The 26668-nt window shown below is 42.6% G+C and overlaps 1 protein-coding gene and 2 long non-coding RNA genes across 4 annotated transcripts in view; 2 read left to right on the top strand and 1 right to left on the bottom strand.

Moving 5' to 3' along the window:
• The window catches only part of UHRF2 (ubiquitin like with PHD and ring finger domains 2), a 96912-nt gene extending 81438 nt beyond the window's left edge, over nt 1-15474 (bottom strand). For both annotated transcript variants that reach the window (XM_054185663.1, XM_054185662.1), the window contains exon 1: nt 15021-15474. In XM_054185663.1, the coding sequence (XP_054041638.1) occupies nt 15021-15173 (153 nt within the window). In that variant the 5' untranslated portion in view covers nt 15174-15474. The remainder of the gene's footprint in view (nt 1-15020) is intronic.
• LOC128902510 (uncharacterized) lies at nt 896-5769 on the top strand. The gene is made up of 3 exons (XR_008463818.1): nt 896-1011; nt 3330-3395; nt 4971-5769. It is a non-coding gene; the product is annotated as an uncharacterized LOC128902510 (long non-coding RNA).
• Nucleotides 14967-26024, top strand: LOC128902509 (uncharacterized). The gene is made up of 3 exons (XR_008463817.1): nt 14967-15105; nt 22750-22860; nt 25487-26024. It is a non-coding gene; the product is annotated as an uncharacterized LOC128902509 (long non-coding RNA).
• The last annotated feature ends 644 nt before the right edge of the window (nt 26025-26668 follow it).

Here is a 26668-nt window from a genome sequence, read left to right on the forward strand (position 1 = left end):
ACAGCTATGGACATAAGCTGACACTCAAGAAATGAATCAGTTATTCTCCCATGAATTTAAGACCTGTGTTAAAAAAAAATATAAAAAAATTACTCTCCTTACTGCTGGTAACTACTGTATGCACTGCTGTGGTGTGTGAACAGGAGCGCTCAAGTTTGTTTCCATGTAATTAAAGTTGGCCCAGCTGTCTGGTCAACAGCTATGGGAACAACCCCTGTTTAGCTGACAACCAGTTCAACACGCACCAGATGAAACTGCACTGAAGATTTTGATGCTGTAACTATGAAATGAACACAAGTCATAAAATGGAAGTCTGCAGCAACTGTTATTCTACAGGTGACTAACAACACTGCCTCGTATGTCTGGAGCTTTAGGCCAGGGCTTCATACTGAGTAGTGAGCTACTTAAACAAGTATGAGTAACCTTTCCCATCCCACCATTTCACACGTTCCTATGCTTTTGACAACTCTTTAACAAAGGGGACAGAAGTGTTCTTGCAGCCCTATGACAATCCAGATTTGGGGGCTTTTCACACCACAAGAAGTTTGTATTTGCACTGTTAAGATTATTTAAAAAGTTTAAAAACAGCTATTCTTAGATTCAAAGTACACATAAACCCAAAACAAAGACAAATAATCACGCTGCAATACATTCGAAAAGGGGGTGGGGGAGTGGGGAAGAAGATCCATATTTCTGAAGCTGCTACTGCTTCTCAGCACTGCACCAGGCCCACAGTGAAGATTCACTCCCCCACCAAGCCATTTTTTGGTTGCAAAATGTTTAAAAAAATGCAGCAGTACATCTGCAAAATAGATTGCTTCTGAAATAACAAATACATTAGATGTTATTGGAGACAACATAACTTCTGCTCCATTTTTCTGTTCCAATTAGACTGGACAAGCTGTGCCAGAGGTTCCAGTGCGCAATTTCTAGAATCCTACAGTATGAGGAAATCTTCTGAAAGCTAACACAGTGGAGAAAAAAGGATAAACTTGCTCCTGTAGATTGAAGGTATGTAGACAACACACAGGTGACAGCAAAGAAATTCTGTCACTGTGCCCTTTCTGTCAGGACACACCATGCACAGGCTCACAGAAAAATATTTTGAGGTACTGCAATTTAAAGTTTAAAGCCAATTCAGTGACAATCTAAATATGAACATTCTGAATCATCTACCAAACTAGGTAACCAGTGTTAACACTCAACTAAAAAGTGTCCTGTGTCTAGTCTTTGCAATCTATTCATTGGTTATGATGGTACAGTAAGTTGCATCTTCATTCCACAACTGAATGCTCCGTGTTAGCATGAGAAGGGGTAGGAGGGAAGACAATTTAAAAAAAGTAATCTGTCCAGGAATAGTTATATTTAACATGTTCAGAAAGCAAGACATACCTAGGCTAGGCCTTGAGCAAGAAGCAGCTTTCTCTAATGATGCACACATCACCACCACGCACAGACTACCTATTCCTGCATAAAGAAGTCAGCTTTGATGAACACGACCTACATGGTCAGTAGAATACACTGGTGACTGCAAAGCTGTCCACTCTACAGTATTAATTTATAATTAATTGCATTCTGTTACCTGACCCAGTGGTTCAGGGTTTTTCATTTTGTTTTTACAATCAGTATTCTTTGCAGGAATATTTTAAGACTACACACTATTGTATGACTCCCAATGTCATGCTTCAGTCTGAAAGCACAGTAACAGAGATAAGATTACGACAAGCATACTTCAAATGAGGGAGGATGTAGTTTTGGGCAATGGGAGAGGGAAAGAACACCTGCTTATAGTTGAGCAAAAAACACATTCCCAGAATATTAGCAACCATACGAATTTAGACCAAGTCAATGACTGCCACACTGCCTGTTTCTCGGAACAAAGTAGAGAAATACAGAAATTCGACTGGTAAAAATCAAGTTCACATGCTATTTGACTTACAAGAACTGATCTGCGTATCTACAAGTATACCTATGCCCAGCATTATTGCATCACTGACAATTTAAATGCCTGGAGTAACAAAGTTGGAAAACTATCAGTGTTTAAGAACTCCATTCCACCACAGAAGGAAAAAAGAACTACAGGATGTTTTTTCTTGAATTACTGATACTATACTGATGTTAGTGTAACTGTTGTTTCTTGAATTACTCATACTATACTGATGTTAACGTAACAATGGGATCTTGGCCAGTAAGGCATAACCTCACAGTAGTAGAGTGAAAAAACAGTAACAAAGCACATCACTTTTACAATGCACCTGTCCCTCCAGATAGAGTAATATCTCCTACTCGGTTCCAAGTTTGACAGGGACTCTAAGATGACTTTTCTAATTATATTATTATAGCAGTGTAAGATGCAAAAAAATCAGGACCTATGACTATGTCAATATTAACAAACAGTAGGAGAAAAAGCACAATACCTTCCTTTCTACAGACAATTAGCATTTAAAAGCCATCCTGGAATACAGTATTTCTTACCAAGAACTACTCCACAAAAAACAAACCAACCAACCCCACAAAAAAAAAAAAAAAAACCAACAAAAACAACACACACACACACTTATTTCCTAGCCAACACTGCCTTACTAGGTCATCAAAATTCATGAAAGAATTACTGAATTGAGTCCCAAATTACCTCACTGACAAGTTAAATATTCAAGCCAGAAAGGTAGAAAATTTCATCAAAAAACACTCTAGAGATTTGGGGGAATAGGTGCTGACGTGCTGACCAGTTTCCAAGTCAGCTTCATGGTATGCTCACTTCTAACAATAGTTGCTTGTATTAAAATATAAACAATTTCATCCCATTCTGCTGTATAAAGATACTAAGAAGATTCCCCAAGAATATGTTTGCCTGGACAGTGTATTAAAAGAAAAGAAAGAAACATTACATATCAACTTAATCATTCACTACGCATTTAAGGACACTTGTCATTCACAAGTTTATACGTGCAAACCAGGAACAAAAGTAATCAGGCAAGTATCAGATAATCAAGCTGTATCTCATTCAAGTCAGTTAATGGGCAATTAGAGCATGTACTAAAGCAAAGATAACTGAACAGGCAATTTCATTTATGAAATTTTCCTAGCTCTTCCGATGCTACTGTCATTAAAAAAAAAGAGATGCATTTGTTTCCTTAGCAGTAGATTTCACTTTCAGTTTTTCTTCCTCTTAATGACTGGCATGCTTCAAAAGCCTTTCAGGCTTCATTAACATATTCTGAATGAAGTGACACTAAAGAGCAGCTATATTTACTTTATCTAGCACTCTTTCACTATACTAAATATCCATAAGTAGTGAAACATTAAATCTTTCAAATGTATTTTCACAGATCACGTATTAAAGACACTGTCAACTTCAAAATACTTCCAGAGAAGGTTCTTATAAATACTTAAAGGTAAGACAACACTGTGTTTACACTACTACACAAGAGTAGCTGTAGCAATGCAATACTGGAATTGATACCTACCTACTATCACCATTAGAACTGTCTTGTAACATCAAGCCATGAATGACTTTAAAAACATGCAGAAGCTGCACTTACATGAACATGCACGATCACGCAGAGTGCAGCATGATACTACATTACTTGGAATGAAAAAACCATGCCTGACAAGTAATTCACCAATTACTATCACATTGACTTGTCTACAAGTCCTAGCAGATGCTCATTATGGGTTATACAGCCTGTACAGAGACCTCCCAAGAAAGCACATCATCATTCTTGTAAGAACACATTGCCTACTGTTTTTATCTTAAAGGGTGATCCAAGAGGATAAATTCCTAGGTCACCTTAATCCAGTCATTACACTTGAGAGTCAAGACCTTTAATCACTTATGTTAGTGTGCCTTTGAGCATCTTCTGACATTTTCTTTTCCAAGAACTAGAGCAATGCCTACCTCTAGCAATGAAAATACAAAAACTACAATGAATGCAGAATACCTCTTTAATTAAATTAGTATAATGAAAAGTTAAGTGACAGCAATCTTTTACTGTGCACAAGTATTAAATGCACCCTACAAATTTCTTTAACAGCCAATCCATAAGGGTAAAGGGCTTCAAGCTCACGTTTGGTACAAAAACTTGGTTAAGAGTTACGTACAGGAGTTACCCAGAGGGTAAATTAGTCTGAAGAAATCAAGAACCTGTAATTTTCAGCTGGGTACTCATTGAAAGCAAGCAAAGTGAACTTCCAGAACTTCTAGTATTCTCCATCTCAAGACTGATGTACAAATCTAACCTCTTCTGCCTGCAAGAAGGCTTTTGGAATTGTGAATTCCACTTAATATTTTTACAGAAGTATTCAAACATATCTCCAACTAGCATCTAGTAATGAAAAGCCTAACTGAAAATTCAAAAACAGCTTTTAAGTACACAACCGAGTTTTGGGCCAATGGGACCAACTCAGTCAAGAAAATTTCAGTAATAATTACTACACGACATTAGGCACTTAACTCATGTGTTAAGTGTGGTTTCTGCCATTCACGAAGCATGCTCAGTTTGCTTATGCTTTCAAAGGTGAAAGAGAATCTGAACAATATTTTTTATTCCATGTGGAAAACTGTAGCCTATACCTGGTTTACCTGGTATCTGAAGAACACGCTTCAGGGTTCTAGAATCTTTAAATGCATGTATCGACGACATTTAGACTAGGAGGCACATGATCAGGTTTTTACAATAACTGTGTACTGGAATTGCTTCCTGAGGAAGTAGTTGTCTGAATTACAACAGACACGAAAGTTAAATTAGTGGGAACTTGGTAGCCAACCACATAACGGAACATACTGTCTTTATATGAATTGGAACATTTAATATGTGCTGTCTCAAAGTGTCTGCAACTCCAAGAGAACCACTTCCTCCTCAAGCAACTCAACAGTACTTGTTGCTGCTCCCATACATGCTGCTCAGTAAAAAAAACATTTTGTCTAGAGATCATTCTACTAAAACATCCCATCTTCTTCTTGCACACAGGACAGTTCTACTGCTGTCGGTGATATTTTTTGAGCAATGTATCAGTAACTGCTGAGGATCCAAAAAGATATTCCTGGCTCTGCACAAGGGAACTCCACGCAGGCAATCCATTACAGTAAGAGAATAAAAAGGCACATAACCACATCCAAAGATCTTTAAGCAAAGACTGCACATCCATGAGGTTTAGTGGCTCCTTCTCACATGCATACTGAAGACTGTTTCTAAAGTGCAGGCTTGACTATACTACCTCCACATTTTAAGCAAGGTTTTTGCACATACACTGTGCGGTCATAAAGGCAGCCTGTTCATATCATTTTCACTTTGAAACTCCTGAATGTTTTCTCCTAACTCCCCCTTCCTTATTGCTGGTGGCATTTTTAGCAAACATCCAAACAGTGGCCACTACCATTATCATACAAAAACTAACTATAATAAAGGCTTACTTTCCTAACTGGGAAATAAAAATAAATCTTGCTTGGAAGGAAATACCAATTAAACCCTAGGTCACTCTTATCAGTGCTTTTCATCCTTCACTCTAACAAGCTCCTCAATGAAAGCAAAGTCCAAACAGACTGAGAATTTACACACGTTTCTTGCTTGCCACTACAAGCACTTTAATTTACATGGTTTCATTAAAAGTCGTAGCATTAACAATCTCTTCTCCAAGCTTCACGTTACCTTTTCATTTCTCAATAGTTTGGACTTCACATCTTGCTATTAAAAATGAACAGATGAAAATGCCGGATCATTCTCTCATTTCAAGAGGGAGAATTTAGTCATTAAAAAAAAAAAAAAAAAATCATTGCTCTGTCTTATTCTCTCTCCCTTAGTACTCTTTAGAGTGAAATCATGATGGAATACATTACATGAGTAGGTAAAACATCTAAACAAGGAAGTTCTGACAGACTCTAGATCCACATCCCTCCACGAGAACAGAATCACAACATTTTAAAAACCAGGAACAAAACAAGTTATTAGCGTCCAGAGAATATGGTCCATATTAAGACTCAGTTCTGTCAGTTTTTTGCCAGGAGATTCACATTTCAAAGCAGCCTACAAGAACATTTGAAGACATGACTGTTATGCCACCAAAAATCCCACCAACAAGGTAACACAAATTAGTCTTTATACCAGAGACCGTGTTTCCTTTTGACTGCTTATGTGTGTTGCACAACAGCTAATCATCTGCCCTGGACCCAAGGAAAAAGGTAGTCATAATGTTACCTGAAATAAAAGCTTTCAAAACCAGAAGTAGTTTAGAGAGGAGATATTGCTTTATTTAACGTCAGGTGCTAGGGGGGAAACCCACAAATCTAGCACACCTTACTGGAGATACTCACCCATTATTTATACACAAGATTTACATGCGTATTAAATTTTGCTGCATCAGCAAAACACTTCCGTGCAAACGTGAGCTTCTCGGTGGTTGTTTGGGTAAGGAGACCCTTCCTCACATTATCCTTTTAAGATATTGAGTCATCTCAGAACAGTAAAAGTTTACTGAAAGTTTGCCAACTTCTTGAGGATGATAAGGATGTTCCTTGAAGTAGCCACAGCTCTGTCCTAATTGGTATAGGAGTACATACTTGATGCATAAAAGAACCTTGAAGTGATTAACTGCTTCTTGTTATCCTGTCCTTGGTGATTAGCTACTTCTGGCTGTCTCCTCATTATCACTATCTGTATCATCAGCTCAGTGACTATTTTCTCACACAGTAAGAAGGTTAGCAGGAAACAAACAACATTTTAGTTAGCATACGGTTACAAACAAAGCAGAGGCCTGTCTTTGGTAACAATAATACCCAATGGTATCAAATGTCTTACTCTCGATAAATCATAATCTAGATAGGTATCATAGTCTTATCTGGACTCCCACAGCACTCAGCAGAACGTGTACAGCAAGAGGAACTCCTAGAGAAGGAAGAAAATGGAAGCTTTCAGTATCTGAGAAAGGCTTTTCTACAATGATAGTGACAACCAACGAATTCGTTCATAGCACAGTGTGAAGATGGCGTGCTTCTTCAACTCTCCATATAAAGAGGGAGTCTACCATGCTACACAAAGCCACACAACCCAGGAAGAAATTAGAGAATCTTTTTGCTGACACCGTCTGTAATTACACATCAATTTCAGTACAAACACCATGATAAATGTACATTAGTCATCTTCATACTCAATCAACAAGACTAGATTTCTCTAAGAAGAAATTCACACTTTTTCTGATGTTCTGTAACTAAAATTATGTACAGAAGCCTACATTTTAAGGCCACATTCTCCAACAAAACAGTGTTTTTTACAACATTACTACAAAATTATTTGCAGAGTATACAGGCAGTACCAACACATTTTACCTTTTGATCTGGACTAACTATAATCCAAAAAAGATTCCAGTGTTCAAGATTAGTGCCAACACAAAAACCACTGAAAGTCAAGAGCTCTAAGAAAAGACTTCTTGACTTAGAAGATCAAGGTGAAGGCAGGCATTCTCAGTCTCAACCAATGAGACTCAACCATCACAACCAATGTTGTGATTCTCACAACAACCCCATGCAGTGCTACAGGATTGGGGCAGAGTGGCTCGAAAGCAGCCCGGCAGAAAAGGACCTGGGGCGTTGGTTGACAGCCGGAATATGAGCCAGCAGTGTGCCCAGGTGGCCAAGAAGGCCAACAGCATCCTAGCCTGTATCAGGAATAGCGTGGTGAGTCGGACTAGGGAAGTGATCATCCCCCTGTACTCGGCACTGGTGAGGCCCCACCTCGAGTACTGCGTTCAGTTTTGGGCCCCTCGCTACAAGAGGGACATTGAGGTGTTGGAGCGTGTCCAGAGAAGGGCTACAAAGCTGGTGAAGGGTCTGGAGGACAAACCTTATGAAGAACGTCGTGACCTGGACAGGCTGGAGAGCTGGGCAGAGAAGAACCTAATGAGGTTCAACAAAAGCAAGTGTAAGGTCCTGCACCTGGGAAGGAAGAATGCCAAACACCAGTATAGGTTAGGGGCGGACATGCTGGGAAGCAGCTCTGAGGAGAAGGACCTGGGGGTCCTAGTAGACAGCAAATTATCCATGAGCCAGCAGTGTGCCCTTGTCGCCAAGAAGGCCAATGGCATCCTGGGCTGCATAGGGAAGACTGTGGCCAGTAGGTCGAGGGAGGTCATTCTCCCCCTCTACTCTGCACTGGTGAGGCCACAACTGGAGTACTGTGTCCAGTTTTGGGCTCCCCAGTTCAAGAGGGACAGGGAACTACTGGAGCGAGCCCAGCGAAGGGCAACCAAGATGATTATGGGACTGGAGCACCTCCCTTATGAGGAAGGGCTGAAAGAGCTGGGACTCTTTAGCCTGGAGAAGAGAAGGTTGAGCAGGGACCTGATTAATGTTTACAAGTACCTAAAGGGTGGGTTTAAGGAGGACGGAGCCAGGCTCTTTTCAATGGTTCCCAGCGACAGGACAAGGGGCAATGGGCACAAGCTAGAACATAGGAAGTTCCGTTCAAATACACGGAAAAACTTCTTTATGGTGAGGGTGACAGAGCCCTGGAACAGGCTGCCCAGGGAGGTTGTGGAGTCCCCTTCTCTGGAGATTTTCAAGACTCGGCTGGATGCAGCCCTGAGGGATGTGCTTTAGGCAATCCTGCTCTAGCAGGGGAGTTGGACTAGATGATCTCTAGAGGTCCCTTCCAACTCTGAAGATTCCGTGATTCCGTGAACGACTGAGGGAGCTGGGATTGTTTAGCCTGGAGAAGAGGAGGCTGAGGGGAGACCTTATCACCCTCTACAACTACCTGAAAGGAGGTTGTAGAGAGATGGGGGCTGACCTCTTCTCCCTGGTGACAAGTGATAGGACGAGAGGAAATGGGTTCAAGTTATGTCAGGGGAGGTTTAGATTGGATATTAGGAAACATTTTTTCACTGAAAGGGTTATTAAACATTGGAATAGGCTGCCCAGGGAGGTGGTGGATTCACCATCCCTGGAGGTGTTTAAAAAAAGGGTAGATAGGGCACTTAGGGACATGGTTTAGAAGTGGCTTTTGTCAGGGTAGGTTAAAGGTTGGACTTGATGATCTTAAAGGTCCCTTCCAACCTCAGTGATTCTATGATTCTATGATTCTATGACTTGTACAGGGTTCAAATCTGTACCTCTTCAAAGTTAACCTTTCTAATAAGAAGTTCAGGTTTTGAAGATTATTTCTTCATTTATCACTGGGTGAGACACAGAAAAAGCCTGTTTATTTAGATATGTAATTTTCTTCTTGGATGCAACTCTCAATCCCATTAAAGGAACACTTGCTTATTAACTTCTAGCTGGAAGATTAAGTTAAAGCAGCAAGGTTTCTCCTCTGTTGCAGTTCTCAGGAGTCTTCCAATCAGGTAAATAAAAGTTCATAGTGTCTTCTGGTTGATATTTAGGATTACCTGACACTTTCGTAAAAAATGTGTCGAAATAAAAAGCTGCACTGAAATCCTTAGAAGCATGAAAAGACTCATCCATCTCTATGCTGATTAGATGAGAGTGGTCAAGTACCTCCTGTATGATGGTATGGGCTTCTATAGCACAGGCAACTGAAGTTCAGCAACAGTGGTGCCAGGGTGCACAAACGACTATCTGCAGCTTGTAAGGATACCTGTAACGAAGAACTTGTTATTATCTGAACCTTCTGTAATCAACAACAAAAGTCTAAAAAAATAAATGCAACAGCCGAGTATATCAGGGCAGTTAATTTAACCGCTAAATGATTAGGAATGGAGATCCACTTAACAGCTTTCAAATAAGAGAATCATTTCATAATTTCCATCACTATAAATTATATCAACATTTGATCACATTTCATCACTGGAAATCCACATCATTTAGTTGTCAGTCTAGGCCATGCATCAAGTGTGTTCTGCATCTAAGAGTCTGTGGGGTTTTTTTACTATAAAAAGAAACATTCTGTTTCCAAGGGCTTGCAGATTAAAAGTGTAAGTACTAAACTATCCTAACTAGGTTACATGAATAAATGTACATGCCACAAAATATAGCCTTAAATCTGGATGCAATTTCTTACAGGTTATATTATGTTTTTCCAGCTTCCTAATACTGAAGTCATACATACAAAATAATATAGTGTTCTGTTTCCACATATGCTTCAGCTTTTCCATCAGTTTGCTTAGGTGCTTTCAATAGCAAAGATAATGGTACCAAGGAATGGTAAGCTGCATCAGTGGCTTTACAGTAAAAATTTAACAAGAAGTAAACAGCTTCCACAATCATAAAAAACTTGTTAATAGGGATACCAAATCTACTGCCAGCTAAGTTCAAAGTATAGTCCATGAATGTTTCAGGAATTCTGGAATACTGATATGATGCTACTCATCATATCTGCCCTGGAGACTCCAAATGACTCTCTCTCATCGAGCTACTTTCTACCAGCTTCATCAAAGAATGGCAATCACTTCCTTTCTAAAGCTTCTTCAAATTGTTCCTCTAGAACTGCTCCAGTTGAAGATTTCTCACACCCAGATTCTGCCTGAAGCAGATGGGGTTTGGACGGCTGCAGCTGAAAATGTCTGCAATTTTACAAACAAAATAAAGCTGGGAAGAGCCTATGTTAAGAAACTCGATTGTTTTATGAATAGGTTTAGCACTGCCATGCTTTGGGGAAAGACTCCAGGAAAAAATGCTTTTCTGTCCCTCTGGAAATTCACCCAAGCTGTAAGTATTTAAGAAGCCCTTAAAACATACAGTTTACAAACCTGAAACTTAGCAGCTTGAATTCACACAAGATTCTTTCCACTGCTCAAATGCCAGTCTGGGTCAGCAGAAATTAAAGAGGTCTTGTATAAGAAAGGCTGTAGGTAAACCGAGGTATGTCCTATTGCCAGATTTATAACTGTGTTTCACTGAGGCTGCTTTATCACAAGGCTGCTCTCGTACAAAACTAAAGTTCCTCTAGTCCTCCTACCCCTCTACCGTTTCAGTTAAATTTACTGAAACAAAACCCTAAGCACTTGGACATCACAGCGTGGGCCTGACAAACTATACTGAGTCAACTTGCACAGCTAAGTGACTCGATACATGCTGCCATACTTTTTGTGCGTAAAAGCAGAGCTGAATTTCTTCTAATGAAGTAAGTCTGATTGGCAACACTTTCACATCAAGTGAATAAATGGCTTCACCACTCTCACTTCCACCTGCTGACTTTGGTCTCCCATGAAAAAGGTTTGGGGTCTTCCTCACTAACAAGACTGATAACTTCAAAAGCAATTTCAGTCTCTGCCTCTTATGTATACTGGGAAGAAGTGTTTGGGCCCCGATGTCCTTCGACTCTGGTAAGCACTATGGAAAAGCCACTTTAAATGATGACTTCTGTAACAACAATAGCCACTTAGAAGCTTTCACTGAATTCAAATTTCAACAGGGTGGTAGAGGATGATGGAAGAAGCCAACAGAAGATATTTTTTATATCCCATAAACAATTCATATTGCTGAAATATAACAGTGCACACATTTAGTTCTATTAGTTCTATGTGAAACATAAATTGGTATTAATACCCCTACAGTCTTCTGGACAACCTTAAGTTCTCTGGCAAGTTTCAAATTTAAATAAACTCCAACGTATTTTTACTGCTTAATTTTTCCAGCATCATAGCTGAAAGTTAGAAATCCCACAACTATAGCTTGGTCCTATAGAAAATCTGCTCTGGTGGGTCAACATGCCAAGAATTTGTCTACTGTATCTCGTTCAATTTCATGAATGAAATCAAGAACTTCTACTCTCATCAAGAATTGCTATATAGGTTCTCCAGTTATGACAGGCAGAGAGTATGCTGCCAGAAGACAGACCGTGTTGTCTTGCTTTTCTGAATTTTAGACCAACTCCACACAATGCCGTGTAATTTACGAGTTTACTCAGAGTTAACATAAAACAGCACAGATAAAGCATTAGATGAGAATAGCCTATGGTGGAGCGAGGTTAAGATATGATTTATTATAGCATAGGGAAATATTTGTGCCCCTCCAAGAAACTCCTTCGAGCCAATGATCCAACTTCAACAATGAAAACAGACTTCTCTGGCTAGCCACAGACTAGATTATTGCACCGCGGTAAAGGCATACAGTACTACTCCCTTTCCTCAGAAAGTTCTACCTCAGTGTACAGAATGACTTGAGTTCTCTGGCCAACAGTTAGTTATTCAGTTCTGCAGAAGTGTGGACCCCCAGACAGTCCAGGCTGTCCTCACAGACCAGACAAAGTTATAAAGTAATACTACCTTGCTCACTTTTCAGTGCCACATGTAGTACCAGTAAGAGATAAAAACCAGAAACCAGTCTGTATTGCTTTTTTCTGTGTTGCTTTTTTCCTGTATTGCTTTTCCTGGTTTTAGAAGAAAAAAAAACAGTACTACAAAATACTACGTTAATCACAACACTACGTTTTCATCAGTAGTTCTAGGGTATTTCAACCCTTAGGAGCAGAAGCATGCAGTACTACTCATTTAAGGTCCTGCATTTGTGTTTGAAGATCAGACAACAGCAAATTGGAGTATACCACATAAACTATGTTAACTGGACATGGATACCTCTGAAGAACTGCAAAATAATGGCTCTAGCTCAACATGTTAGTTGAAGCCCCTTCTCTACTGCAAGCTAAGAATGCAAAGTTCCTGAAATTCAGCCCATATATGGTGACTTGCTTAGGTTTCTGTACCCTTGTAACCTCATACACATACTATTTTTTAGAATAAAGGAGGTTATTTAGCCAGTCTTCTGGTAGCCATCACTTGCAAGATCCAAATATTCCTAAGAGTTCCCAGGGAGACTACAGTAAGCAGTACTCCATAGCAAGATCCGAATTCTACCAGCAGACTGCACAGATTTAACCATACTGAGTGCTAAACAGATAAAACAGGAAGAGAGTCTGGACTAGATAATGACTTTTCCAACACATGCAGGAATTTTCTGTTTTTCCATATTGCCCACCTCGGTATAACTGCTTTCTATTCATCTCACATTTAACTGAAATGCCCTTTTTTATTCTTTTTTAGTTTTATCACAATACTGAGAGAATTGAAGTTGTTTATTGTTTCCTCTGCTCATGTCTCTCAACATCCAGTTTTACTTGTGCAAGAGCAATCCTTATGACCTTTTTTCTACTTACTAGCACCATGGGATCAGAAAAGCGATCTATAACCATCAAGCAAACTTCAGAATTAATTATGATAATTGCAAGAAAATGGACATAAATGATGAGTGAAAAAGAAGTCCCTAATTCTTCACCAAACACAATCCCAACTGTATCCTGAACTGGATAAACTAAGTACTAAACTCACAAATGCTGCTTGTGTAGGCAACTTCAGCTGTAATATTTCATTATTCTGCTTTCTTAAGCAAGACATCTGTTAACTAAAAAGTTCAAGTTAACTGGTCTGACACTGACAGACTACATATAAAAGCACAAGTCACTACTGGCTTATCTTCCCTGCTTCTCAGGTAAAACTTGCGTCCCACATCAAGCTCTGCACTGAAAGAAGTGTGCTGGCATAGCCCAGAGCTAAACAACTTACACAACTTCAAGGCTGATGTTCCTTGATTTGGTCCCTTCAGAGAAACATGAGATTGTTCATCACGGTCTTAACAGACACGTCCTCACAAATGCTCGCTCTCACCAAACTGCAGAACACAAAAATTTGCTGATTTGCTATGGGGTTCACAATCTAGGCTTAGCATCTAGCCACTAATGCTTACCTCCTAATCATAGCTAGATCCAGATCCCTATTTCTTACTTTTTTTCCCCCTTGTTTGTAAAGATACACACTTCACCTGTTTTGAGGCAGAAATCTCACCGTCTTGCATTACACGGCTTAGGTGAACACTCCAACACTCCTCCAATGTGAGAAGGTGCATCTTAAGAGCCACACTCCCAGAAACACGCCACACATCTGATACCTTCCTTGCCAGGCCACATCTGCGCCTCACCGAATGACTCCAGCACTGAGTACACCTCAAAGTTTATGCAATGCAACTGGAAACGTTAACACCCTTCAGCAACAAAGATGCAGCCCGAGGCAATGTATTCGGATCAAAACATAACTGGCACCGGACAGAGGGGAAAGTATTGTCGCACAGCAAGCTTCCAGCCATTCACCCCGGTAACACCGGATCCCAGCCTGGATGGACCCCCGCCGGCCCCTCCGGACTGCCAGCTGCTGCCCGGAGCCCACCCGTGACACGCCGCTGGCCACGCCGAGGAGGAGCGGCCGAGGAGGAGCGGGACGCACTGCCTGTGCCCGCCCGAACGGACCCCGCTCACGCGGGAGCACCGGGAGGCCGCGGCCCGCCATGTGTCCGTCTCACCCCCCCGACATGTGTGGAGGTGGGAGGGGTTCATACCCGGCGGGCCCCGAAAACCGTTACTCGTGGGAGGGGCGCGCCGTACCGACCCGAGCGGGTACTGACGGGACACGGGGACTTCGCACCGCCTTCCCGCCCGCGTCCCGTGTGTGTCGTGTCCCGTCCCCCCCCCCCCCTCGCCACGTGCGGGCCCCGCGGGCGGCGTTCCTCCGTGGAGGGAGGGGATAGGGGGAAGCACGATACCGTTCCCCCGCCCAAGCAGGGGATAGGGGGAAGCACGATACCGGGATCGGGGTGGGGGTGTGTGTGTGTCTGAGAGCGGAGGGGCTTCTTCCTCCCCCTCCGGTCGCCCTGTCACTTCGGCACGGTAACGGCGGGGGCTGGGGGAGGAGCCTCCCGCCGCTCAGGTGGGAAAACAAACACACAAAGAGGCCTCCACGGCCCCGGCTCGTCCCCCGGGGAAAAGGCGGGCAGGAGAGCGCGGGGAACGGCCGCGCCGGAGCCTCTTGTCAGGCCTGAGGCCGCGGCTGCCTGCCGCCCCCCCTTCGCCTCCCTCAAGGCCCGACGGGACGGGAGTAAACAAAAGCCGGAGCCAGAGGTGGACAGACGGGCGGGGATGGGGAACCCGGCGCCGGGCCGCACAAAGAGCCGAACCCGAGAGGGAAGGGGGAAACCCCCAGCCTCCCCACCCGTGCCATCCAGGTAGCGGCGTCTCCCGCCTCACCTGCTTGCCCCGGTAGAAGAGGCGCTGGCGGTCGGGGCTGACGCGGAAGGTCTCCTGGATCTTCTCCCGCAGGCACTCGATCTTGGTAAGGCGGCTCAGGTCGTCGATGGTTTGGGTCTCGGTGCCGTCGATGGTGCGGACTTGGATCCACATGGTGGACGCTCTCCCACTCGCTCGGCCAGCCGCCGGGGAAGGAGGGAGGGACGTCCCGGGGCAGGCGGTGGAGAAGGGGTCCGCTCCCCGGGTGCGCGTCTGCGGCGTGCGAGGGAGAAGGGGAGGGGGCCGGGCGCTTCCCCCGCTCTTTGTTCGGCTCGGTGGGGCAGGATTTTCAAATCCCGCGGAACGGGCGCCAGCCTCCCCGCCCGCCGGGCCGCCGTCCTCCCTCACAGGGGCGCGGAGAGGGAAGGAGACCCCCCCAGCCGAGCCGAGCCTATCCCCCACCGCTTCGCGATCACCCGCCCCGCGAACCCACCCTCCCCCCCCACCCACCCAACCCTCCCCCGGGGGCGGCAGCACCACCACAAGGCGAGGCGGAGCCTGGCGGGGAGCCGCGGCGGACCCGGGTCTAACGGGCGCCCGCGGGAGCCATCTCCCAGCCCCGGGGAGTGTTTACCAGGCGCCGCCGCTCTCACATGGAGGTCACGGCGCCAACGCCGATCTCGCGAGAGCTTTTCTTCCCCCCTCTTCTCAACGGCCGTCAGGCGACAACACCACTAGGCCGGGGGGGGCGGGGGGGGTGGCTCGGCCCCGCCCCCCGCCGGCCCCGCCCCCTGCGCCCTCCCCGGCCGGCGGCTGGCGCGAGGCCTTGCGGGGAGGGGGCGTGGGGAAGGCTTGGCGCGCGCTGCGGGAAGGGACCGTTAACGTCTCCATGGCGGCCGAGCGGGACCGTCTCCTCGGCTCCCTCTCGGGGCGGGCTTCCATGGCCTCTGGGGCCAGCGAGGCTTGCGGCCTGGGCCCGGCCGGCCCGGAGGCTGGCAGGCGCTACAAGAATGGCGGAGTATCCATAGGCCACAAGGAGAACGGTGTCCATTGGTGAAACCTGCATCCCAGCGTTTCTGAAGACGTAAAATCTCGACCCAGCCAGATTTAGCTCTACACAAAAAATACGGATTAAGTCTGGCTGTGCCTGTTACGTTTGATAGCTGAAAACGTGGGGCAAGGCAAGAAAAAGCAAGCCTCGTTTACACATCAAATCTGATGCGGGTTTGACTTACTGTATTTTTCTAAATTGGGTAATTCTGCAAGTTGACATCAGAAAAATGAGGACTTACCATGCTGTTGTGGGCTACCCCCAGCCAGCAGCTGAGACCCACACAGCCACTCAGTCTCACTCCCTCACAGTAAGATGGGGGAGAGAAAGGGCAAAAGTGAGAAAACGTGTGTGAAGATAAAGATGGTTTAATAAGTAAAGCAAAAGCTGTGTGCACAAGCAAAGCAAAATAAGGACCTAATTCAGTACTTTGTATCGGCAGGCCGATGTTCAGCCATTTCTAGGAACCCAGAGCTTCATCACATATAAAGGTTACGTAGGAAGACAAGCGCTGTAACTCCTAACAGCCCACACTTCCTCCTTCTTCCCCCAGATTTTGTTGCTGAGCACGACATCCTACGGTCTGGGTGTCACTGGGGTCAGTTGTCCCAGCTGGGTCCCTTCCTCGCTTCTTGCACACCGCCAGCCTACTCGCTGGTAGGTCCTTGACCCTGTGTGAGCGCTGTTCAACAACAGCCAAAACATCCCTCTGTTACCAACGTGACTTTGGTCACAAATCTAAAACACGGCACCGTGCCAGCTACTATGAAGAAAATTCGCTCCCTCCCAGCCAAAACCAGCACACCTGGTAAAATACCATAAAAATGTATCTGATACACGGCTTGCAAGAAACCAGGAGATGCAATAATGGGTGTCTTTGTGAGAAAATCTGAGCAGCTTTATTGTCTACAACTTTGGCAGCTAGATTAAAATGCAGATTTACAAGATCCAAGTGATACCTATGTACTTTCATGGCTTTTTTTGTACCAGCTGCTCTAAATATCACTGATAGGGTACTGAATCAGGGAAAGAAACAGATTACAACCAACAGTTATTCGAGGACCATTTATTATTACTGTTTATTAGACTTATCATTAATATCAGACAACTGTTTGCGTTGTATATGCAGTTTCTGTTTCATGCAGTGTGTTGTGGTTTTGGCCAAATTGGCCAATGGCCGGCGACAGATGCTCCCCAACCCAACCTCTCATACACAGAGAGGAGGAGGAGAGATAGAGAGATTTACGAGTTTTGAAGAAACTAAGCTACTTTAATGAATTATTAATAATAAAATAAAAAGGAAATAATGAAATAGATTCAAATACACAAAGCCGTATTAAGTTCCCCAGATGACATCGCCAGCAGGCACTGAGGAAGTCCCAGACTGGACTCAGCGACGGGTGGGAACTGGATTCCACAGATGGAGTCAGGAACACACGGATCGGGATCAAAGGCAGATGAACAGACAGGGTCCTCCTCGGATGTCAGCCATCAAAGAAAGAGAGTTGACCCTTTGATCCCTCAGCTTTTTATACTGAGCATGGGGCAGATGGGATGGAATACCCCTGTTGGTCAATTTTGGGTCACCTGTCCTGTCCGCTCCTCCCTGCAGGTGGGACCCCTGTATGCTTTTCCATTTCTGACTCTCCAATGGGGCAAACAACAAAATTAGCTGACCTTGGTTGTTATAGCAATAAGTATAAGCAAGAGCCTCTCTGCATACCATTCCTTGGTACAAACTGTAAACATTGGTCATACCACTCCGAGAATGAACCATTTTTGACACAACATGTTGTTAATTTCAGAGAGTTAGAAGAGGCCTAGCTAAGAAATAAAATTACTGAAGAGAAAGTTGTTTCTGTTCTACTTCAAACTCGAACACAGTGCACAGACTCACAGCTGGAGCAGCAGTGGAGAGGCCAACCCCAGAGGTTTACTCAAGAGCAGGGCCTCGTACCCACACTCCAGGGGTTTCCAGGCAGCTGTGCACAGTCACACAGGAGGTCCCTCATTTCAGCAGATGTGCTTACACATGCTGCCCTGTAATCTTTGTCCACCTACAGCCGCCGCTGCCTTCTTGGGTGTGGTGTGGGTTACATGCGCCATCATGGGTGCCAGTTCCTGCTGGAGGCCTTGGTCAGGTTCAGAACCTCCTTGGTACCCTGAGCTTACCAATTTTTGCTCCAAGACCACTATGAGTTCTTGTGAGGCTTTCAGATGCTGTCTCTCAGCATGTATTTTTCCTCTCTTCGTCCTGCTGTTGTCTGGTAGCTTACTTCGCCATCCACACACAGAGGAACCTATAGAGGCCACTTGCACAAACAGAGCTTCTATGACACATTGTAGTAGCAAGGATTCCTCTATTTTACTTTCAGGTCTAAGAATTTCCACTGCAGTTTTGAGTTACCTCAGACTTGATTTTGGGGTATTGAGCGTGTGAAAAGGCATGTGAACAATTTGAAGTTTCTTAATTATTCTGCCAATTTGATCCTTTCCTCTTCATTCTTGCTAATCTATCTCTGCTCTTGTGATAGCCCACAACTTTCCTTACTGCCACAGCCACAGCATGTCACCAAACTGCCACTTACACAAATTCAGAGTTTGTAATACAGGCTCAGACTCAAAAGCTGTAGTACACATAGAATTATAGAATCATAGAATTGCCTAGGATGGAAGGGACCTTTCAGATCATCTGGTTCAACCATCAACCTAACACTGACAAAAACCATCACTAAACCGTATCTCTAAGCACTGTGTCTACCCATCTTTTAAATACCTCCAGGGATGGTGCCTCAACCACTTCCCTGGGCAGCCTGTTCCAATGATTAATAACCCTTTCAGTGTAAAAAATTTTCCTATTATCCAGTCTAAACCTCCCCTGGCACAACTTGAGGCCATTTCCTCTTGTCCTATCACCTGTTAGTTGGAAGAAGAGACCTCCTTTTAGGTAGCTGTAGAGAGTGATAAGGTCTCCCCTCAGCCTCCTGTTCTCCAGGCTGAACAACCCCAGCTCCCTCAGCCACTTCTCATAAGACTTGTTCTCCAGACCCCTCACCAGCTTTGTTGCCCTTCTCTGGACGCGCTCCAGCACCTCAATGTCTTTTGACCTTTCAAGATCTTTCATCCCCAGTCTTCTTGGGTTCACTGAAACATTCCATGATTATTCACCTCTATCCGTGGAAAGGTGATGGAACCTGGATCTCATCTCTAAGCATGTAGAGGAAGAAAAGGTTATCGGGAGTGGTCAACATGGATTCACCAAGGGGAAATTATGCTTTACCAATCCAGTAGCCTTCTGTGATGGCATGACTGGATGGATGGATGAGACGAGAGCAGTGGACGTTCTCTACCTTGACTTCAGCAAGGCTTTTCACACAGTCTCCCACAACATCCTCATAGATAAGCTTAGGAAGTGTGGGTTACATGAGAGGACAGTGAGGTGGATTCAGAAGTGGCTGAATAGCAGAGCTCAGAGGGTTGTGATCAGCGGCGCAGAGTCTAGTTGGAGGCCTGTAACTAGCGGTGTTCCCCAGGGGTCAGAACTGTCGCCAGTCTTGTTCAACATACTCATCAACGACCTGGAGGAGGGGACAGAGTATACTGTCAGCAAGTCTGCTGATGGCACAAAGCTGGGAGGAGTGGGTGGTACACCAGAAGGCTGTGCTGCCGTACAGTGAGACCTGGACAGGCTAGAGAGTTGGGTGGAGAGGAACCTAATGAAATTCAACAAGGGCAAGTGTAGGGTCCTGCCCCTAGGGAGGAATAACCCAGTACACCTGTACAGGTTGGGGGCTGACCTACTGGAAAGCAGCTCTGTTGAGGGAGACCTGGGAGTCCTGGTGGACAACAGGATGACCATGAGGCAGCAATGTGCCCTTGTGGCCAAGAAGGCCAACGGTCTCCTGGGGTGCATTAAAAAGAGCATGGCCAGCAGGTGGAGGGAGGTCATCCTCCCCCTCTGCCTTGTCCTGGTGAGGCTGCATCTGGAGTACTGTGTCCAGTTCTGGGCCTCTCATTTCAAGGACTGGGAAGTACTGGAGAGAGTCCAGTGGAGGGCTACCAAGATGGTCAAGGGACTGGAGCACCTCTCTTAATGAGGAAAGGCTGAGAGACCTGGGTCTGTTAAGCCTGGAGAAGAGAAGACTGAGAGGGGATCTCATCAATGCTTATCAATATCTAAAGGGCGGGTGCCAAGAGGATGGAGCCAGACTCTTTTCAGTGGAGCCTGGCGACAGGACAAGGGGCTGCAGGCCCAAGCTGGAACACAGGAAAATCCATCTCAATGTGAGGAAAAACTTCTTTACTTTGAGGGTGACAGAGCACTGGAACAGGCTGCCCAGAGAGGTGGTGGAGTCTCCTTCTCTGGAGATACTCAAAAGTCACCTGGATGCATTGCTGTGCAACCTGCTCTAGGTGAACCTGCTTTGGCAGGGAGGTTGGACTAGGTGATCTCCGAAGGCCCCTTCCAACCCCTACCATTGTGTGATTTAACACAGAGGAGTACAGTAAGAATGGGGTTTAATAGTCATATTGGAAAAAAGGGATAAATCAAGCTGTCTTCGGCTTCATCTTAGTTATGCTCCACCTCTACGTTAGAAGGAACAGAGTCTCATTATAATCCTATTTGCAGAATACAGCCTTTCTGTTGAAGCAAGCAGTAAATGTCTCTTGCAACGGGGAAAAAAGATCTAAAGAATTCTGAAATGGGATATGTTTTACCACATTAGGGAGGTAGCATCAGTTTGTGGTAGGGAGACTTGATGGAAAGTGCAGGATGGACTTCCTAGAACAGAAAACGTTCTTCAGTATGGAGAAAGAAAATGAAAGAGGATCAGTTTGTTACAAAAAGCAGAAAAGCAGGCCAGGTCGCTGGCACAGGAGTTACTGATTAGGAAGAGTACTTTGCTACGGAGTGATTCTAGATGGCATGTGGCAGTATGGACTGGCACACTGCCTAGGTGGCAGCATGGTCTGGAGACTAGAATATAAAGCGAAGAAAAGTGTGTAAAATTTCTTGACCTGGAGTCTGAAAGAGGATGTGAGAAGGGGCAGTTATTGAGGGGAAAAGGAAAAGAAAGCTAGATATTTAGAAGGCAATAACGTCCTCTTTGGGATATGGTTATGCTAATGAGGAAATTAGGTAACGCTAAAGGAGAAGCTGATGGAGTAGCATAGTATGCATGGTGGACTGAGGAGACTGCAGCAAAAAAATTACTAGAAAGAGCAGGACAGAGAGGAAAGGAGTCAAGAACTCATGAAAGTAAAGCATAGGAATAGTGAGGAAAGTGCAAAGATCTACTTGGAGACAAAACCAGAAATTAGCGACAAAAAAAGGATGAAGATGCACAGAAAAGGAAAATTTGAAATGAGATTTTAGGAGGTAAGACAATGCTAGTTTTCTTAGAGGAAAACTATAGAACAAGAATGAGAAATTAAATGAAAAATTATTTGAGACTGACGTAACAGTTAGTGTGAGTTTGTTTTGAAGTTAAGAGATTTTTTTTATGATTAAACGTTCAAAAGCAAACCATAAAGCAAAGTTGGGATTTTTTTGTGAGATAAAATAATCAAAGGTTTAAAATTATAGGGTGAAATATGGGAGCTATTAGAATGGGGCTTTTGTATGTGTAGGCATTTTCATAATTTTCCATGTATAGGTTGCTTTAGGATGTAAATAAATATAATTAGTTGCTTGGGTTTATGTTTGTTCTGGTATTTGAAATTCTGTCTGAATTCTTAAAAATTCTGGAGATTGTCTTACATATTTTATATTTGTCAGCAGGAGACCTCTTGATTGAATGGCCTTAATGTGAATAAAGTCATGGGGATAAACAGAAGCCAGAGATGAGCTTGACAAAGAGACAAATGTGTAGGAAACATGAGGAAGGGGTGGAAGAACAGAAGCATAATAGAAAGCGAAGGAAGCATAGAGAAGCCAGCAGAAGAGGGAAATGCATGTCACTGAGTTTCAAGGAGGAGCCGTGCAAGAGGAACAGCAAGCCAGAAAGGAAAAGACAGGAAATCTTTCTACAGGCTTACTTTTCTAGTGAGCTTTACACCTGAGAGCCTTTTAATGACTTGTAGGCAATGTAATAACCTCTGTGATTGTTCAGTACTGTTTTGCTCAGATATGCTGATGTACCTTCCAGGGAAGAGGAAGAGAAGAAGGAAATTGAAATTGTCCATCAACTGAATTTAGTAGAAATGTGTCACTTAACTCTCATAAAGTCAATGTGACTATTCCAGCATAAACACATTGGGAGAGAAAACCAGACCGGCTGACTCAATTAACCTCATTTAGACTTGATGAAGAGAGCAAAAGCAAATGCAGTATAGTTAGTTGTGGATAATGCAGCTAGCATGCGTAAGGATGGTACCCTATTCTGAACAGCTGACTGTTCTTTCCGTTGTGTAAGGGGAGTTATGAAAGACAGCAAAGTTGTGACAGTAAGAATTCATAACATAAATTTTGTTATTTGATTATGATAGGAACAGAACTGCTAACAACTCTGTATTATTAAATGTCATATATGTAGAACTGTTTCTTCTCTCAGAAGGGTTAAGTCATTAGAAAATGTTGGTTCTATGGCAGCTGGAATGAGAAGAGACTTACCCTAAGCAGGTTAAGTGTTCAGGGCCCCAGAGCAGTGTGTGTTTTGCCCTGACTAAGAAATAACAGGAGTCTATTTTTATTCACAGTGAGAAAAGTCTATGTCCTCAGGATCGTACAGCCTGGAGCAGATGCTTCCTGTTTCTTTAATACATTGTACCTATTCACGGAGTGAAGTACTTAAAGCTCAGTGAAATAAAGTAAGCCTTAAATTATACTTTATATAATCCGTATTCATAGAATTTTACACAATTTCTACTGTGAAAAAGGTAAAAAGAAGTAACTATAAGGATACTGCATCATTCTGATAATCCTCAACCAGAGCCAAGTCCGCATTGTTTCCTCATGTAATTCTGCTCATTCTAGCAAAGCTGCTTTAAGAACTAATTTATCTCAGTATATGCTTTTGTCTTTTAAAAGGTAGGTAATTCATATTGGTAAGGTTGTCATCCTTAATTATTTCAGATGTTAGTAATTTTTCAGTGAAAAGTAACACTTCATGAGATTACAGCCTCTTCTCTGAATATGATTTGAGATTTTTTTCTTAGTTTGAATTGTTCATTTCAATTTAGGTATCATTATGATATATTGCAACATGTAAGAGCGGTTGATTTTTTAATGGAAGTGCAGTGATTTTATCAAGAATTATTGTATTATAATTGTGTTTCAAAGCCTACATTACTGAAATGAGTAACGAGACATTAGACTTTCTTTCAAGTTTTTATTTATAAATCCTGTGGTATTGTTTTCAGATCTAAACGTATTGCATTCTCTACATGCATTCTTCTAAGAAGATGATTAACCTAAAAGCAAAGCTGTGGTGTTGAATGTTGTATTTATAGTTCTATAGTTTATAGTTATAATACAGAGAAATATTTAATATGTATGATAAAATCAGTCTTCTATAGCAAGGCAGATAAATGTTAAATTATTTAATAACTGCTTGAGAAATTTAAATGCTGAGTAATGCTACTAATGCTTAGTTGCTCAACTGGGAGTTTTTATGTATTAAGGATGAACTCACAACTAATCGTGTAAGCATAGAAGTTAGAAAATCTAGAGCAGATCTGGTCAAAAATATGCACATTTTGTTATGTAGAAGTAGAGAGTCATATCTAGTTTATGTCCTGTTGACCTTTCTTTCTGTGACTCAGAAGTCCCTCTAAGTTTGAGCCTCTATTATTTTTGAAAGGATAGGAAAGGATGAAGTATATGGAGGCCATTTAATGCTTTCCACAGTACCATTGTCTTTTATGCATGTGGGTATTTCTCTGTAAAAGACAGTGGTGTAAACACAGCACTCTCTTAAGTCATATTCAGTCCTCAAAACTTGGCTTAATTAGGACGAAAAGCACCAAAGCCTTGGGTTTCCTTAGACATCTGTATGTTTTCTGTCCATGGTTTTAGATTTGTGACATTTTTTTCTTACACTTCTTAATGATATTTTCTTAAATTTTTCTCAATGTGACAGAATACTTTCCAAAGTTATAAAATTTTACAAAGGAAAAATCAGAAACCTTTTCTGAAGCTATAGACTTTACTGTGTTATGCCTGGAGTTAGGATAAATAAGTTGCCTTTTTTCCAAATAATGTCATTCTATTGTTGGTGAGAATTAAAGCTATTTGAATTTATAGCTGATGATCTTATGAGATAGATCAGGCTAGCAAAATAAACAAGTATCACAGCAATTAATAGAGTCCTGACGTGACTAAAACTTGAACTTTACTGTAAACTACTGTTCAATTGCAGGATTAAAAAAAAAACACATTAGTTTTCTGTATGATGCCATCTTTCTATTTCCATCTGAACCCATATGATTCTCATAACCAATTTTTATTTCTCTACTACATCTTTTGGTTCAGATGAGCATCCTGTGGTACCAGCAGGGTACATGCCACTGTTGTTGGCATTGCACAAGTAGAAGAGACACTGTTGTTTTTTCATAACTGAATCTGGAGTGTTAGCAACTGGGAGCAGCTCACGTAAAATTCATATAAGTATATATATATATATAATCAATTCTTCCATTGGTTTTACTTGAACTTTTCCAGGGAATCATAAATTAGGCTATTGTGATAAAAATCTTCCCTTAATTGCAAAGAAAAAATTGTATTGCATCTGAACCAAGCTTTGTAGAAAAGCTCATTTAAAATCAGTAGAGCATTTACAAACCTGTCTTGACTTAGAATTTGATAAAATTACTCCTTGAAAACCAATGGAGCATTCATATTGACTTTTCAGGAGTGGCAAATCCGTGGTTCATCTCTTTTCATTTCAGTAAGGTTGGATTCATGAAGCAGAAGAACTTCACAGCTAGAATTATTATATATGGGACATGTAGAGTTGCAGGGGTTTCAGCTTCAGTTTCCCAGTTGTTTTAAAAGATCACTCCAAATCTTTCATTTAGATAGTGAACTACATCCTGCAAAACTGAATGGAACTGATCACTCTAAAACCTTTTATGATCTCCTTTGTGTTTCTGAATCTGTAGGCATGCCATTCAACTCTTGTATAGTCAATAAAAAATTTCATCTCACCTTCAGCATTCTGTGATGAACTGTATTTTATTTAGTGGGTTGGTTGAAATGTGAAAATATATTTCTTTTTTGAGAGTACATGAAAAATAATCACAGTGAGAATTTTTACTGCAAAATAATAAACCTACAAAAACAGGCTAATAGTGCAAACATCAAGGTAAATGTAATTATCTGGGTGTTGTGATATCCAATGCTGATGTTATTTTTCAATAAAGTTTAAGAATTTATTTGGTGTAAGCTATTTGGTGTAAGTCTTCGTGTACAATTACTGTTTTATCCATGTAACAGGGAACCCCTGCATTCTTCTGCACTCCCAGTAATGCAGAGAAAAGTGTACTTCACCAGTTTTGCAGGTAACTTTTAAAGAAACAACTTGGAAAATAATCTTTTCAGTGGTTACGTTAACCAAAAAAGATGTGTGGAAGCCTTGTCACTCACAGTCCTCAGAAAGAGTTTCCAAAGTTTGGGAAGGCATATTTTTACCACAGGAATCTTATCTTTTTCTCCTAGAGCTATTTTTCCATATATGTAACAGGACTCAAATGGGGACCCCATTTGTACAAACCTCATATGAAACTTCATCTAAAATACTGTTCAGCATTGTTGTCAGGACAGCTTATTTTAACTAGGAATAGGTACTGCTTCTAGGATAATCTACAGAATAGAGAACCTGTCTTAGAAGACTGGACTTCTTCAGGGCTAAACACCACAGGTGAGCAAAATGAGCAAATAATAACCATGTGAGTTTGGGTACAGTGGTCCACAAGGACAAATTAAAACTTCAGAAAATTTTGAACGACTTTTAGGTTAGGACCTAAAAGTTGGTTTCTAGTGAGCATAAATTGAGTGGTAAAAGGAGTGTCCCAGTTTGAGCGACATAGGATTAATTTCTCTTTCAGTAATTTTTCAGTAAGGTGTTTTCTAATGCTAGGGAAAACTGCATTTTTAGAAGACTCTAGTGTCTGAATTTCTGAAAATACTTACTTTATAGCCAGCTGTGGTATGCAGATTTCAAGGTCTTGTTATTTTTGAGCCTTGCCAGGTGCAGGGATGAGGAGGAGTAAGACCCCGGCACTTGACACAGGCTGGGCAACAGGATTATTTCATATCATGAATATGATATAATATATGATATGATAAGATATATAATTCAGTATAAATTAGAAGGTTTGCTGAGGAGCTGCTTCTCTTCTGTGATGGCTGCGATCCTGAGAACTCCTTGCCCTGGTGCCAGATCCCTGAGCCCTTCCCTTCCTCCCGAAGCTGCAGGGCTCGTAGTGTCTGACATTTACTGTCCACTGCTGGGAGTGCACAGCTTCCTGCTGATATAATTGGCTGAGTAAAATCCTCATGTATTTTATATTGTTGTTGGGAGTAACATCAGTTCTTTAGTATTATTAATGTTAATTGTTTAGAATCATAGAATCATAGGATTGGAACGGACCTCTGGAGATCATCTAGTCCAACCCC

The sequence above is a fragment of the Rissa tridactyla genome, chromosome Z (genome assembly GCF_028500815.1).
Source record: "Rissa tridactyla isolate bRisTri1 chromosome Z, bRisTri1.patW.cur.20221130, whole genome shotgun sequence".
NCBI lineage: Eukaryota > Metazoa > Chordata > Aves > Charadriiformes > Laridae > Rissa > Rissa tridactyla.